Source organism: Procambarus clarkii, chromosome 48 (genome assembly GCF_040958095.1).
Source record: "Procambarus clarkii isolate CNS0578487 chromosome 48, FALCON_Pclarkii_2.0, whole genome shotgun sequence".
NCBI classification, from domain to species: Eukaryota; Metazoa; Arthropoda; class Malacostraca; order Decapoda; family Cambaridae; genus Procambarus; species Procambarus clarkii.
In genome coordinates this window covers 5044673-5061671 of record NC_091197.1, presented here as the reverse complement: position 1 = coordinate 5061671, position 16999 = coordinate 5044673, and the positions used below count along the sequence as shown (strand labels likewise).

Here is a 16999-nt window from a genome sequence, read left to right as displayed (position 1 = left end):
GCAGAGGTGGGCGGCGGGTGGGAGGAGATGTGGCAGAGGTGGGTGGTGGGTGCAAGGAGACGTGGCAGAGGTGGGTGGCGGGTGGGAGGAGACGTGGCACTGGTGGGTTTCGGGTGGGAGTAGATGTAGCAGAGGTGGGTGGCGAGTGCAAGGTGACGTAGCAGAGGTGGGCGGCGGGTGCACGGAGACGTGGCACTGGTGGGTGGCGGGTGCACAGAGACGTGGCACGGGTGGGTGGCGGGTGCAAGGAGACGTGGCAGTGGTGGGCGACGGGTGCAAGGAGATGCGGCAACAGTGGGCGGCGGGTGGGAAGAGACGTGGCAACGGTGGGTGCAAGGTTAATGCGGCAACAGTGGTGGCGGGTGGGAGGAGACGTGGCAGCGGTGGGCGGCGGGTGCAAGGAGATGCGGCAACAGTGGTGGCGGGTGGGAGGAGACGTGGCACTGGTGGGCGGCAGTTGCAAGGAGATGCGGCAACAGTGGTGGCGGGTGGGAGGAGACGTGGCACTGGTGGGCGGCGGGTGCAAGGAGATGCGGCAACAGTGGTGGCGGGTGAGAAGAGACGTGGCACTGGTGGGCGGCGGGTGCAAGGAGATGCGGCAACAGTGGTGGCGGGTGGGAAGAGACGTGGCACTGGTGGGCGGCGGGTGCAAGGAGATGCGGCAACAGTGGTGGAGGGTGGGAAGAGACGTGGCAGGTGGGCGGCGGGTGCAAGGAGATGCGGCAGAAGTGGTGGCGGGTGGGAGGAGACGTGGCAGCGGTGGGCGGCGGGTGCAAGGAGATGCGGCAACAGTGGTGGCGGGTGGGAAGAGACGTGGCACTGGTGGGCGGCGGGTGCAAGGAGATGCGGCAACAGTGGTGGAGGGTGGGAGGAGACGTGGCAGCGGTGGGCGGCGGGTGCAAGGAGATGCGGCAACAGTGGTGGAGGGTGGGAGGAGACGTGGCAGCGGTGGGCGGCGGGTGCAAGGAGATGCGGCAACAGTGGTGGCGGGTGGGAAGAGACGTGGCACTGGTGGGCGGCGGGTGCAAGGAGATGCGGCAACAGTGGTGGAGGGTGGGAGGAGACGTGGCAGCGGTGGGCGGCGGGTGCAAGGAGATGCGGCAGCAGTGGTGGAGGGTGGGAGGAGACGTGGCAGCGGTGGGCGGCGGGTGCAAGGAGATGCGGCAACAGTGGTGGCGGGTGGGAGGAGACGTGGCAGCGGTGGGCGGCGGGTGCAAGGAGATGCGGCATCAGTGGTGGAGGGTGGGAGGAGACGTGGCAGCGGTGGGTGGCGGGTGCAAGGAGATGCGGCAGCAGTGGGAGGAGACGTGGCAGAGGTGGGCGGCGCGGCCATTCTTTCCGCCAGGGACCAGCCTTCAGGGTGGACGCCCCGCACCTCGCTCCTGCACCATGGCTCCTCCTGAGGGCCGCACGTGGCTCCTCTCTCCTCTCCATCATGTTCCACCACCATCGTCCTCACCGCTACAGTCTCGGGTATGTAATACTGGCCTCGAGTTGTGTTATTGGTTAAGGCAGCTGTGTTGGTTGGGTCGTGGTCACATGGCTTCTTAGTGTTGAGACATCTGGTGAGCGCGTCATGGCCGTATATATCTTGCCTGGTTATGGTGGCGGTAGCTGGCCGCTCGCCTACACTCTTTGGAGGTTTTAATTTCAAACTTCGTTTGTGTCGTGTCCGTGAGGCCTCGTGGGGACTCTCCTGAGACATACTTGATAAGTCGGGCTGTTGCTTGTAGCGGCCCGCAAGCCCATTCGCATCCCAGAGGATCTGGCACATCCTGCAGGGACTTAATAAATTGTATCTTGGAAAATGTGCAGCAGTGTTCCCGCAGTATGGTGGTGGGGTCTGGTGCTCCATGCCGTCTACCCTACTCGGCATTATTAGGCATTTCCCACCAGGTTTCGCAATAATTTCATAATTTGTATTTTAAATACTTTAAAAATTCTAAAAATTCCAACTTTTAGCATCATATAATCATTATAATTCAACTATGTTGAATGTTCAGCATAGCTAGGTTCTAAAATTAGGTTAGCAAAGTATATTAATTTAAAAAAAAATTAATTTTGAATAGAATATAGAATATAGTAGAATATTTTTTGCTTTGGGTTGCAAATGTTAATACTTGACTTCCATTATGAAGTGACCTGTATTGGGGCATCAGTTTGCAGTACCGTTAAATTGCTTTGTAAGTAATCGCTACCCCTTGCCCGAGAGAATGATGGTTTTGACAATTGCGAGCTCGACATTTCTCTTGATACAAAAATAGTATTCTAGTATACTTTGCCTCCTAAGCTTACCACAGCTGTGTGTTCATCACTGCTGTATATCGATGGAGGTATAGCAAGTGACGACTTCTGAAACCCTGGTGGTGTTGACCATCGGGGCATTATGGTCTTCACACATTTCCTTGTGATTGTTATCATTAACTTTAAAGTGTAGTGAGAAGTCTTGCAAAACCTTAAATAATTAATATGCAAGGTAGTTTTTAAGGTGTTTTTTAATACAATTACTTGTATATATATATATCCTGTTATAGTACAGGTATAGTGCTTCAGTGTATAGTTGTGAAACTATGGTACGTGCAGTACTAAGTACAGTAGTAACTAAAATGGAATAGGGGCCCACATAAGTTATTAGGAAATGTTAGAATAGTTAATTGTAGCGGTGGCTGGAAATAGTAGAAATGTAGATTCTACTAACCTATCTGTAAAATGAGACTAGTGTAAAATACCAGACTCTTAATAGTGCAAGGAAAATTTGTTTAATAAATGCAGCTGGCAGAAAGGTTTTATAACCTTTTGTAACGATGGGCGAGTGGTTACAGGTTAGCAATTAATTGTAGCTGCTCCTGAAGCTCTTTGACCCTGGTGTTTGGGGCTGAAGATAGTTTTTTTTAATGACCTCGTAACAACAATTCAACTGAAAAGGATGGTTAGTCCTCTGTTGCTTGCTGGACTACTTTTACGGTGGTACAGTTGGGACTAAAATGTTGGGCACATTTTCTAGCCTAAAGTCTGTTCACCTAGCAATAAGTACTTGGGAGTTAACTGGTGTGGAGTTGCGTCCTGTGGAAGGTTGGTAGTTAGACATCGGTAGGACCTATATACCAGCTTGACATACTGTATAGTACAACTTAGATTTGACACACAATATGGGACCATCCCAATTTAAATGAACAAATCCACAAGGGCCGTGAAGGGGATTCGAACCTGCGTCCTGGAGCATCCCATCCCAATTTGTTGCAGTGAAGTATTCATTGCTACTAGATATGCCTCCAGGATGAATTTTCATGCGAGTCAATTTGTTTTATTTCTGCCTATATTTTCATTTCGGCCTATAATAAGACCACTACAATGTGTCCCAAAAATTTAATCTAGCTAATTTCTCGCCTCATTTATTACTTGGCAACAAAAACTTTGCCAGTTCAAAATAAAACAAACCCTAGAATTTATAATTGAAAGATTTAAATCGAAATAGACTTTATAAAAGAAATCCTCAATAGCTTTCCCAAGGCTACAACTATTTTTTGTAAGGTTGAATCTATCTACAAACCATAACAGGTGTGATTGGTGTCATACTAAGAGTTACCTCTGGGCTGATTTCGGTTAAATTTTACTTTCAACCTGCCATACCTGGAGCATCCCTAGAGGGTTTTGGGAGTTGTACTCCATAAGTCTGGCCTGGAGCCAGGCTTGCATGATGGACAAATACCAAGAGAACCTGTCTAGAGATTTGACCATCTTGCATATTTTCCTGGTCACTAGACTTTAAATTTTACTAAAGATAAAGGACCCATATTAGTGTACAGGGAATTGTGTAAAAGTACAGGGAATCTAGACATTAAAATAACCATATTAATTGGCGTTGTGCTTCATAGCTTTCCCAAGGCCTCTTACTATTTCTTGTAAAGTTGTGCCAATCTACAAAAATCTGTAAAATGTGGTAGGAGCTATTGTTGCCATTCACCCAACAAAAATATTAAGTGAAATTATAATATAACATGTCATATGAAGGACAACAAAGAACAGTTCTGTAAAAACACTTAACATACGCCTAGGATATTTTGTTATCCCAAGCTTTGAAATTCATTCAATGGAAAAGGGGGGGAGGGCATATTAACAAAACACAACTGGGCATTAAAAAGAACCATACAGACATAGCCCCCTCTACACAAGGGAGGGAGTAAAGCATTGGCAAAGAATTATAGACCAGTTGCACTAACGTCCCACTTAATATTTGAGTGATCAAGTCAGGTCACTAGATTCATGGAAATCAATGTCTTCCACAATCCATGCCAACATGGATTCAGAACGGGAAGATCATGCCTCTCACAGCTACTTGACCATTACAACAAAATCACCGAGGCATTAAGAGAAAAACAGAATGTAGATGTTGTATACACACTTTGCAAAGGCATTCGACAAATATGACCATTGAGTGATAGCACACAAAATGAGGTCAATGGGTATAACTGGTAAAGTGGGACGCTGGATACTCAATATCCTGTGAACAGAACATAAAGGGTAACGTCAGTCAAATAAAATAGTCCGAGTGCAGTCAAGTCCTGTACCTCAAGGTATGGGCCTTGCACCACTGCTGTTCCTTATTCTCAGCAGATATAGACAAAAATAAGTCACAGCTTCGTGTCATCAATTGCAGATGATACAAAAATCAACATGAAAATTACCTCTGCAGAAGACATTGAAACACTATAAACAGATATTAACAATGTTTTCTACTGGGCAGCAGAAAATAATTGTTTAAGTAATAAATTCTAGTTACTCAGATACGGCAAAAATGAGGATCTGAAACATAATTCAGGGTACAAAACTCAATCGAATCTGCCCATAATAGGAAAACAGCATATCGAGGATTTGGGAATAATGATGTCCGACGACCTAATGTTTAAGGAACATAACCCAAGGAAATATTGCGTCGGCCAGAAAATAGATAGGATGGATTACGAGGACCTTCAAATCCAGAGATCCCATCACATTGGTTGTACTCATCAAATCACTTGTGCTGTCCTGTCTTGAGTATTGCTTGGTACTCGCTTTCCCCTTCAGATCAGGAGATTGAAATAGAGGGAATACAGATAACATGTACGGCACACAGACGAGATAAAGCGCCTAAATTATTGGGATTGTTTCAAAGCCCTCCAAATGTACTCCCTAGAGAGGAGACGAGAGAGATACCAAATAATATACACAAGAAAAATACTGGAGGGCCAGGGGCCAGATTCACGAAAGCACTTGCGCAAGCACTTACGAATGTGTACATCTTTCCTCAATCTTCGACGGCTTTGGTTACATTCATTAAACGGTTTACAAGCATGAAAACTTCCATTCAACTATTATTGTTATAAACAGCCTCCTGGTGCTTGAGCTCGTTAACTGTTTAATAATTGGAAACAGCCACCAAAGATTGAGAAAAGATGTACAGGTTTGTAAGTGCTTTTGTGAATCTGGCCCTAGGTCCCAAATCTACACAGTAAAATAGCAACGTACTGGAGTGAACGATATGGAAGAAAATTCAGAATTGAACCAGTGAAGAGCAGAGGTGCCATAGGCACAATCAGAGAACACTGTATAAACATCAGAGGTCCACAGTTGTTCACTCTACCAGCCAGCATAAGAAATATTGCTGGCACAACAGTGGACATCTTCAAGAGGAAACTAGATTGCTTCCTCCAAGGAGTGCCAGAGCAACCGGGCTGTGGTGGGTATGTGTTCCTACAGGCTGCTCCAAGCAACAGCCTAGTGAACCAAACTCAAGGAGTCAAACCTGGCCTCGGGCTGGGCTTGAGTAGAACAACTCTCAGACCCCCCATCAACCAGGTATAGAATTTGGTGTTAAATATGCTCATGGCTTTCCAAAGGTCCCAACTATCTTGTAATGGTGCTTCCACACATCCCCTGATTCGGCAAATTTTTTGTTCAGGGAATCTGAGTAAATTGACATAGAAAGTGGTTTTCCAACTGATTTGCCAAATAGGTTTGTTGAATTGAGATTTCACTAGTAACAGGCTGCCTTTCCCTTTCCTCAATCACATTTTTAACACATTTTAACACATTAACACAAAACACATTTTTAACAAGGTTCTTTGTTAATAAATATACTGTACTATGATATCTTCATAAAGGTGCTCTATCATAACTGTCCAATCTGGTATTTGGGGCTTGCACCTGCCAGAGCCTTAAGCAATTAACCTCTTAGCTGCACACATAACTAACATAGCTAACAACCCTGTGGCACATAAATATTTTGGAATTTTTGTTAAATAGCATCCAGGAAGCAAATTTGTATATACAGTATATAATATGCATTTTCATACTATTGAAATGAACTTGTACATTGTTCAGTGTACTATATACAAATCAAAAATGCACAAAGTTTATAGGACAGTGGGAAGTGCTATTAAAGTAATAAATTGAAATTGAAGTCTTGACAAAAATGCCCTCTTTCGGAAGGGCAAGAAGGTAGATGGCATGTCGTGTCTCAATATGGGAATGTTAAAAGGAGGTAAGAATTTAGTGGCAAGATTGTTTTCCAATACAATCTCAATACTGTACCTCCTCCATTCCTCATGGAATGGGTTGTATAGAAAAGGAGGTATATGCTAGTTATTACACCCTCCATCTAATGCAATATGACTGCCTCTGGCTACAATTTTAATGCATTTGATCAAACCGATCTAGTTTAACGTTTTCTAAATTAAATTAATAATGCAAGTACAGTACATTCTCACCTTAATCATGACAAGTATAAGTGTGTACTCCAGCTTTAGGCATGCACACCAGTGAAATTTAATATTAGTTTTATTTTATACTAATGCTGCTCCTTGAATCTTGAAAGGATGTCCATTAAATTCAAATTTAATGTGTTGCAGATTATCCATGTTGCTTCTTGGATGGTGAATTGATGGCACCAAGGAAATCATTTTGAGGCATGATAGGTAAGGTGCTAAACATCTTCATTTTCTTATTTGTGATCTTGCCATGATGTTTTATCTTTCGGGACTGATATACAATGAAGAATACTCTTGCTGAAACCCTTCTGTAAACACACGTGTAACAATTGTGCTGATACCTTCTGTTAATATCTGTATTTGTTTATATTTCAGATATGAAAAGTTCATCCTAGGTCATGGATGAATTTGTTCTCCATTTGGGTCATCACAGGTAAGGTAACAATGTAACTTTACCCAGTATTTTGCATGTGCAACTCGTTTTGCTTATGATTATCTTATCTTTCGGGGCTGATGTGGGTTGATGAAAGTTTAACACTGAAGAATGAAAATATGTAGTATTTATAGACATAAGCCAAAATAAATTTAAGACTAGTATCTGCTTTTCAGATTACCGAGCGAAATGGAAGACTAGCCAGATGCCTGGATTACTGCTGAAGTTGTCATTTGGTAGGTCTTTAAGTATGAATGTGAAGTTTTTACTTTTTGAAAAAAATTTCTTTCGGAGCTGACAAGTGTCTTGCTGAAATCTTTAAAATAAACATTTAGCTTTTTTTCTAAAGTAGCTAAAAATGTATACAGTACTTGCTATGTTTGGGATTCAAAGAATCCACTTGTTGTATTTCCTGTTCATGTGAAAACCCAAAATGGAGTTTGACACTTATTGGTACTAACAAAAAAGGAGTTTAGATGGGTTTGCATTTATTAATATTTACATAATTAAGTAGCCGTTTCTACAAATTTTGTGGAATGCTGCATAACTGTGGAAAAAAAACCTTGGGTTGGATTAACATTTTAAGAATTATTTGTAAACATTTTTGATATCTATGAATAAGATCATTAACTAATTTGGCATAACTTAATGTCAAATAGGGTTGATATCCCCTTGCTAGGCATATAATATTCTTTTAAGTTTTAACTAGCGACTAGTATTAGGCATGTCTAACCATTCTACTGTACTTATTCACAGCTCTGTTCACCTACACAAATATACTTATTGCTTGTTAAACCATTAACACCTTAAATCATGTGCTACTTGCATTGACTGTACAGTATTCATTACTGTATTTAACATTATTGCTCGCTTTGGACACCGATCACGTCCATTTTTTTTCTCGAGGCCTGGCGGTGGACAGCACTTGTGTCCATTACAAAAAGATTTGTATAAAATTCATTTTTTATCCAATCGACCTCGGGATAGTTTCAAAATACTGTAAGCACCTTTAGAGTGCGCACAATTTGATATCAAAATTAAAGATGTAACGCGAAACTTGATGTCTGAACACTTGGAAGATTATAAATGCTTTTTTGGGTCTAAATTTTAAAATATTTGTTAAAATTTATTTATTGTGCTATTATTATGGGACTAGTTTTAAAATTTGTGCATTTAGATTGCAAAAAAATTCATACCAAAACGACTGACGTAACATGAAAATTGATGTTGAAAACTGAAAGACTATACACATTAGGTTGTGGCATGCAAATTGGTGCTCGTTCACGTTAACTTAAGGCTTTGATGCAAAACATCTCGCCAGGCTTTTGGACATTATATGCATATACACCTGCAAGGAATTTAATTGCTAACACAATGATACACTATGTATAGTTTCTTGCACAACTTCCCTGCACCCTCCACAAGGAACCCACCCTCATCACCAGACTTCTTCCCCCCCCCCCCCCCCCCCCCCTTTCAAGTCTGTTATTTCTGAAATTTATCTACATTACTGATATAAAACCCGGTAATGATAATTAAAATATGCAGCTGGTTTATAAACGACCACATGGTTAAATTGCCTAGCCTTGTTATATCCATAAGCTAGTTATTTTTCAATGATGACAAATTTGGCGGGACTTAATTTAAACTGCTGATTTTATGCTTCTGATATGATTTAAAAATGTCAGCTTGATATTGATAAATTCTTTGAATGTAATTTACCATGTTTACATTTTTCAGTGCACGGTTGGTGCTGTGGCTTCATTTGGCAGAGATGAAGCATTTCTACAAGAGATTGCATTGCTTTTGGTAAGTGGTTTTTAAGCTAGTGTAATTGTTAAAAACAAACTACTGGCTAGTTCTCTTAATATCCCTAATCCTTTATGATGACAAATTTGGCGGGACTTAGTTTATACTGCTGATTTTATGCTTCTGATAACTTAAAAGGTCAGCTTGCTATTGATACATACTTTTAATATAGTGTACTGTAAAAGTATTTACATTTTTCAGAATGAATATGTTGGATGCTGTGGCTTCATGTGTGGCAGACGTGAAGCATTTCTTCTACACTTGGGTGCATTGCTTTTGGTAAGCGTTTTAAGTTAATGTAATTGTTCAATTTATTTCATTAAAATTATCTACCTTTATTAAAATAAAACATATATATAATCAATGTGGAGTTGCTATATTTTGGTACGCAAGTTTTGCCAGCTTACCAATTCTCTTTGGCCAAGTGAAATTGTAAAGTGTAAGGTAACTGGTGTATTTGACAATTAAAATTATTTGACACTAGTTGTAGCAATTTTCCCAGTCTTTGGGTAGAAGCATTCAGCTTTGAGAAAAGAATGAAGTCAGGAGGTTGTAGGGTAAAGTTGCCTTTTACCTGATTCGTTGGTGTTTTCTGCAGGTTACTTGTATTATAAGAAAAGTACATACTGCTAAAGTACCAGATTTATTTTACCATTTTTTTCATCAAACTTGGAATTGCTGTTTTCTTATGAAGATTTTATCTTTCGGGGCTGATGTGGCATGACGAAAGTTTCATACTAAAGTACTGTACTTTTACTTTAAAATTTGTATATAAATATATGGGCTATATATACAATGGATATTTATATTTCAGTTTGCTGTATGCTGATACAATCCAGATAACCATGATGTATAAATGATGAGGTAAGTCATCAAGTATGCATATTGGCTGTTTTATACAGTTGTTCATGATGTTTATATCTTTCGGGGCTGACACAATGATGAAAGCTTTTTACTGAAGACAGTTTTAATGAGCTGAATGTTTGTTTATTCTTTTGTACAAATGTTTTATGGATTTCAGATTCCATTGAAGTTTGGGTGTCCATGAGGGATTAAAATGTAAGTTTATTACCAGTATTATAAGTTTTTTCTACTTTTAGCCATATCGTATGTTTGTCAGATTAAATGGGAAAAAAAACTGCTTCAATTTTGTAAATTGCATTTGGCAATGAGGGGGGGGGGGTGTTGAGGCATTACTGCCTTGGTGTGAGAACTCTGCCTTTATATTCTAGACATTTCATTGATAGTTTATGTACATGCACTGAAGTATACATGTATAGTGTAACATTTTTTAAAAAAGTATTTCATTTTTTTATACTATAGTCTCATAGTTCCCTCCATGCAAATGTTGATACTTGTAACCCAAGGTGGTGGTCAATAGGTTTTTACTAATCATTTGTCATATATGGTTTAATCCATTTTTTCTGGAATGTATTGCTATCACCTGGCATTTTTGTTTTACATTTTTTGAGTGATGGAGCGCTGGGGACCAGTCGACCCCGTGGGGTGGCAGTTGCCACAAATGTAATGTTTCACAATTCTTATTAGTGTGGAATTTATATAGTTCAAAATGTGGAACACTGCTCTATTCAAAATTATGGGGCTCATATAGGTGACATGTTCTATGATCAATCGATGTCTGCTGTATTACACTATATACATTGTATATGCCTATCTACATAAGTGTTCACCATAATGAACCATTAAGTTGGCAAGCCCAAAAAACATGAGCTGCCACACTCGGCCAGCCCTCCCTCTCATCACCTTACTTGCCAAAATTCCTCCTCCCACCATACTATTGTTGTTTTTATTGCACTATTTACACATGTACAAGTATCTACACGTTTTATTCACCATAACTATACAACTAAGCTGGTATTGTCCAAACAGCAGTGGTCACCATGCACTGCATGACAAGTCACACAGACGGTGCTACGAGTACGACACCACCTCCCTCGCCAAAATTCTCCTCTCGACATGCTAGAGTTGCAGTTATTACACTATACACACATGTTATATATAGAGGTATTTTAAGTCAGGAGTTATCAAATGGTGAATAATCCCAACCTCTCCTCCCTATTAATGTTTTAAATGATGACAAATTTGGCGGGACTTAGTTTACACTGCTGATTTTTCTGCATCTGATATTAAATGGAAAAATGTCACTGTCTGATATTGATGTAAGCCATTTCATTTAAAAAATTTTTTTTATCTATACAGGGCATGGCAGCAGGAGTTTTGTGGCTTGGTTTGGAAGAATTTAAACATTTCTCAACAAGATGGCAATGCTTTTGGTAAGTTGATTTTAGTGTGACAGCTGAATTTTTTATTTCAAAATTAGTGTTATTGGCATTTTAAGTCTGGAGTTGTCAGGATTGAAGAAGTATTTTAAGTCAGGAGTTGTCAAATGGTGAATAATTCCAACCTCTCCTCCTTATTAATGTTTTAAATGATGACAAATTTGGCGGGACTTAGTTTACACTGCTGATTTTTCTGCATCTGATATTAAATGGAAAAATGTCACTGTCTGATATTGATGCAAGCCATTTCATTTATTTATTTATTTTTTATCTATACAGTGCATGGCAGCAGCAGGAGTTTTGTGGCTTGGTTTGGCAGAATTTAAAAAATTTCTCAAGATGGCATTGCTTTTGGTAAGTTGATTTTAGTGTGACAGCTGATTTTTTTACTTCAAAATTAGTGCTATTGGCATTTTAAGTCAGGATTGAAGAAGTATTTTAAGTCAGGAGTTGTCAAATGGTGAATAATTCCAACCTTTCCTCCCTATTAATGTTTTAAATGATGACAAATTTGGCAGGACTTAGTTTACACTGCTGATTTTTCTGCATCTGATATTAAATGGAAAAATGTCAGTCTGATATTGATGTAAGCCATTTAATTAAAAAAATTTTTTTTATCTATACAGGGCATGACAGCAGCAGCAGCAGGAGTTTTGTGGCTTGGTTTGGCAGAATTGAAACATTTCTCAACAAGATGGCAATGCTTTTGGTAAGTTGATTTTAGTGTGACAGCTGAATTTTTTACTTCAAAATTAGTGTTATTGACATTTCACATTGCTATACAGTGGTCCTCAGTCATGGTACCTAGCACCAGTAGGTTCTTACAGGTTCCTTGCTAGGTGAATTAGTTGCTGCAGGTATGAGCATTGTTATTGTTGGATAGTTGCCCATATTATTAAATAAAAGGCTGTAGAATATCATTGATTATTCCAGTGTTAATACTGTAGGACATATCTGTTTGGCCATAAACACATTTTAAAAATATTTTAGGTTTGAATGAAACCATCGTTGAAGTATTACAAAGTTATGCTGCCGGATTTAGTATGAACTGCAGTGTTCGGATCACTGTTAAAGTATTTTAAGTCAGGAGTTGTCAAATGGTGAATAATCCCAACCTCTCCTCCCTATTAATGTTTTAAATGATGACAAATTTGGCGGGACTTAGTTTACACTGCTGATTTTTCTGCATCTGATATTAAATGGAAAAATGTCACTGTCTGATATTGATGTAAGCCATTTAATTTAAAAAATTTTTTATCTACAGTGCATGGCAGCAGCAGGAGTTTTGTGGCTTGGTTTGGCAGCAGCTCTTGCGTGGTTGGTTTGATCCCCAATGGCCCAGGTGGTTCGACATTTCTTCATTCCATCCCGATTATTACTTTAACCTTTCAGTGTGACTTCAAGGTTTAATAAAGTACTGCATAATATTTTGTTTTAAATATCCTGAGTTTATTGTAATTAATAATTACTGATTAATCTTAAATAATTTATACTGTAGGTTTATAATGCATATATATTGAAATTTGTTACTTGGTTTTGTCCTTGTAATATCTGGAAAATGCTGTTCCATGTGTATCCTTATCCTGACCCAGTGCTATAGTCATAATGGCTTGGTGCTTTATCCTGACGGTTTCATCCACTTTCCTTGTGTATGGTATAAGGTACTTTGTCATTTTGATAAGATTTAAGGTTGTGCACAAGTAGAATGTTCTTGTATTAAAGATACAAAGTTTTGGTTTTATATCCTGGCTCTTGTCCTTGGTAAAAATGTGGTGAAATGATATTTGTCGCTCTGATGACAAATGTTCCTGTATTGACTTCCTCTGTGATACATATTGCCTTTTGAATAACCAGCAACAGTGCTATGTTCTCTGCTCTATGTTTCTCTGCTTGGTGGAAAGTTTTAATCCTGTTTGAGTAATGTATTGTTACTAGTCGGTGTCGTACACATACTTGGGTCTGAACTTTTGATCACTAAGAATTGTCCGAATACATATGGACACTTTTCTTCCAACCTTACTTGGAGAGGATCTTTGGAGTAGTTCTCGCAGCCTAGGCTCTGTATTTCTAATACTTGCTGGTCGAGTATTGAATACCTGTGGCCCTCTGCTGTGTCTGACACCTTCATTGGTTCTATTCTACTTTTTCCTTTTTATATTTTGAGCCATTATGTTCTACTGTCCCATTTTGGAACCTGGCCATTAGTATCTTTAATGTAAACATTATTTGATATCCCTTTTTGTGTTCTGTACTCCCCCCCTTTCCAGAGTACATTTTGAGAGCTTTGAGGTGGTCCCAAGTACAGGTATTTTGTGCGCATGCCGTATATGCTCTTTTGTTCACTACTACAGACATCTGCTCTGAAAGGGGAAGAAAGTACCGAGCAGTACTCGAGACGAACGGCACCAGTGTTTTAAATGGTATTAGCATTGCTGTGGGATCCCTAGATTTGAACTAGTTATCCATAGTGTTAGCAGCTATTTTCCTGGTCATCTCTAAATTTGGTAATGATCACTGAATGTCAGTTCGTCAGAAATGAAACCAATGCCAGCAGTGCCAGGCTTGTCAAGTAGAACTCTGAACCTTGTCCCAGACCTATATCAAAGTCGACTCTGATGGGTTCTTAGTCACTGCTGCGTGCACGAGCTCTGGAAATAGTCTGCGTTGGCCTCTACTTGTGTAAAGTGCCTTCAACGTATCTAGTCTGGCTGCTCTAAAACCAGCTGCAATTTTGATTGATAATTATGGCTTAGTTCTCTAAAACTAATATTTGTCTTGGTTGAACGACTTGGGGGTGAAGTAATCATTGGTAATTTGGCTTTGTGCCTTCTTTTGATAATTACTTTCACTAGTAATCCCTTCTGCTAAATATTTTGGGATCTTTGACGCTAGTTTGTCTTATATTAGAGTTGAATGCTCAAAGGCTTTTACCAACTTTGTTATATCCCCTACATCCAGGAAAGCTGACACTTCTAGTACCGTCTAAAACTAATAGCTGACACGCCTATTAATCTGCCTCTTCACCCTGTCTTTAATGCTCAGCACCATACTAGGTTACACCTTGACTATTGTGCTATTTTAGTCCACATACCTTGAGCTAGTACTTTACCGGCCACCTGTCTACAGAATAAATAGTTCACCCGGTCTCTGCAGCATCCTAATTTAATTGTGCCATGGCTTTAACAGGTGGGGCCCCTTTTTCTGGAGGGATTTTTTTCACAATTTCCGAAAGTGTTTCCGAAAGTACGTAAGAGTTCGAGTTCGTAAGAGTACGACTTAATCAAACTAAAAATGCTCTACAAATCAAGGGACCCAGAATGTGGAATGATCTTCCCAAACATGTTAAAGACTGTACCTCTCAACCAGTTAAAGATAAAAACTAAGCACTACCTAATTAACTCCCTGTAACTTACCTTACCCCTATGTCAACCCATGTCAATTTTTTTAAATAATGCTGTTTGTCGACCAAATTGTATTTTGCTGTTTTTCTGCCATGTTCCCCCCTTTTTTTATATTTTCTAAACACATTTTATACTTTAATCTCAATTAGTATTAAGTTTTAGTCTTTAGTGTTTTTCCTGCCCGAAACGCTTTATGTAAGGGGCCTCGTAGCCTGGTGGATAGCGCGCAGGACTCGTAATTCTGTGGCGCGGGTTCGATTCCCGCACGAGGCAGAAACAAATGGGCAAAGTTTCTTTCACCCTGAATGCCCCTGTTACCTAGCAGTAAATAGGTACCTGGGAGTTAGTCAGCTGTCACGGGCTGCTTCCTGGGGGTCGAGGACCGGGCCGCGGAGACACTAAAGCCCCGAAATCATCTCAAGATAACCTCAAGATGGTGGCTTTAGGCATTGTATGTACTTGCTCTATAAATTCATCAACATTTGTATCACCCCTTGTATGTATGTACTTTACCTAAATAAACATTTGAATTTTGAATTTTTACCAGTATTTCTCCTCGTGTCGTATCATCCTTGCCCCCATGGAGGGTCCCCCTGCCTAAGTTGGAAGGAAGTTTTGGTGCCTTCTTCTGATACTTCAAAGGTTATGCTGAACCACCACATTCTGACATGAGACATATAGAGTTGGTTGAGGGAAACCTACAACGAACACCCAATATGGCCCTCATTTCCAGAGAAACCTATGATAGCATGGAGGAAAGGCAAATTATTAAAAGACCACCTTGTTAGAGCCAATTTTAAAAGACTCCTCAGATGGTGCTGAGGCCCGTAGAGGGGGCACCAGCCGAGTCATCCAACAAAGGTTAGAATACATGTCCGACGACAGGGTAGCCCTCCCAGTCAGAGTAGACAAAGACTATTTAAGGTTGCTAGTGCGGCTAGTAAACCCAAATTACACTCCTTCCGCACCGTGGGAAGAGCCTACTGTCAAAATAGAAAATCTCCTAATGAAAAAGGCTGCCTATGATCCGACAATCCTAAGGCGCATAATAGAAGAGCAAATGTATAGCATTGCAGTAGCAGGAGCCACCCACATCTTCACAGACGGATCGGTGGACACAGAATATGAGTGCTGGCGCTGCTCTTTGCACGGCCAGCGTACAGGCATACTGGAGACTGGAAGGACTAGTATCATCAACCCAAAACTGAGCTGTTTGCCATACAACAGGCATTCGCATATGCGATTGCACAAAACACTCAAAATGCAATCATACACAGACTCAAAAGCTTTACTTCAATTACTAGGGCAAAAACAGTGGAAATAATTACCACCATTTTTCATCTTGGAGCTGTCGCTAAAGGCAAAGGACTCAACATAACCTTAAACTGGATCCCATCCCATGTTGGAATCCCATTAAATGAGAAAGCTGATGAAATTGCTAACTTGGCAACTCGTCATCCAGTGATACATAAAACAATTCAACCCAGCCTAGAGAACATAAAAAACATCATCACCAAAAAACTCTCACATCTCAACAAAGCTTATCTACACCAGAGAATAGCTGAAAGTTTGCCCTCTGCAACATGGTATCTTCAGGCAACCAAATTAGAAAGGTTAAATATCTCAAAGAAATCCACGGAAATAACAGTTAGGTTATAAAGACTACGTCTAGGTTACAGATGCAACTGGGAGATTGGTGAACCCCGACAGAGAGAGTGCATCTTCTGCCAAACTGTCACAGAAAAGCCATTACTTCACTATCTTCTGGAATGTGAAGCAACCAACGACCTTAGAAAAGCTTCAAGAGTCCCTGAATCTTGCAGTGGCCACCCTGAAGCATTCAACACAGCCACTCTCCTGGTCAAAAAAGGTGTCCAGCAGCTGGAGACCCTCATAAAGACTGTCAAGCAGTATCCTCCCCCGCGATAACAGCTTGACGATTAAATGCAACCTCAGAATACTGAAAAGAATTACTGAACAAAAAAAAAATGTACCACTTACGGGCTATTCATGCCCGTGCCACCTCTTGGGTGGCTTAATCTTTATCAATCAATCAATCTGCTAGTAAATCACAAGAGGACAGCACCGCTCCTGTGCCAGGTAAGTCCACTACGGGCTCACCATAGCCCGTGCTACTTGCCACGCTCCTGTGCCAGGTAAGTTACGGGCTCACCATAGCCCGTGCTACTTGGAACTTGTTCAGAGTAGCTGAATCTATAACAACAACAACAACAGCTAGTAAATTAGTTCTAAAATCATCCCATGACTGGTAACCATCCTGTGAGACTGTGATATTAGGTGAACCTATAG

At 40.5% G+C, this 16999-nt stretch overlaps 1 protein-coding gene across 2 annotated transcripts in view; it reads left to right on the top strand.

The window, feature by feature from the left end:
• LOC138351018 (uncharacterized) overlaps window positions 1–12715 on the top strand; it is an 82892-nt gene extending 70177 nt beyond the window's left edge. The window contains exons 1-12 of one of the 2 annotated variants that reach the window (XM_069302491.1): window positions 1169–1473; window positions 6888–6953; window positions 7122–7179; window positions 7356–7415; window positions 8920–8988; window positions 9190–9267; window positions 9803–9852; window positions 10010–10047; window positions 11209–11282; window positions 11568–11642; window positions 11915–11997; window positions 12553–12715. In XM_069302491.1, the coding sequence (XP_069158592.1) occupies window positions 11268–11282; window positions 11568–11642; window positions 11915–11997; window positions 12553–12685 (306 nt within the window). In that variant the 5' untranslated portion in view covers window positions 1169–1473; window positions 6888–6953; window positions 7122–7179; ... (4 more) ...; window positions 10010–10047; window positions 11209–11267 and the 3' untranslated portion in view covers window positions 12686–12715. Of the gene's footprint in view, window positions 1–1168; window positions 1474–6887; window positions 6954–7121; window positions 7180–7355; window positions 7416–8919; window positions 8989–9189; window positions 9268–9802; window positions 9853–10009; window positions 10048–11208; window positions 11283–11567; window positions 11643–11914; window positions 11998–12552 lie in introns of those variants that run through there. The other variant, XM_069302492.1, reaches the window with a different exon arrangement.
• Window positions 12716–16999: the final 4284 nt, after the last annotated feature.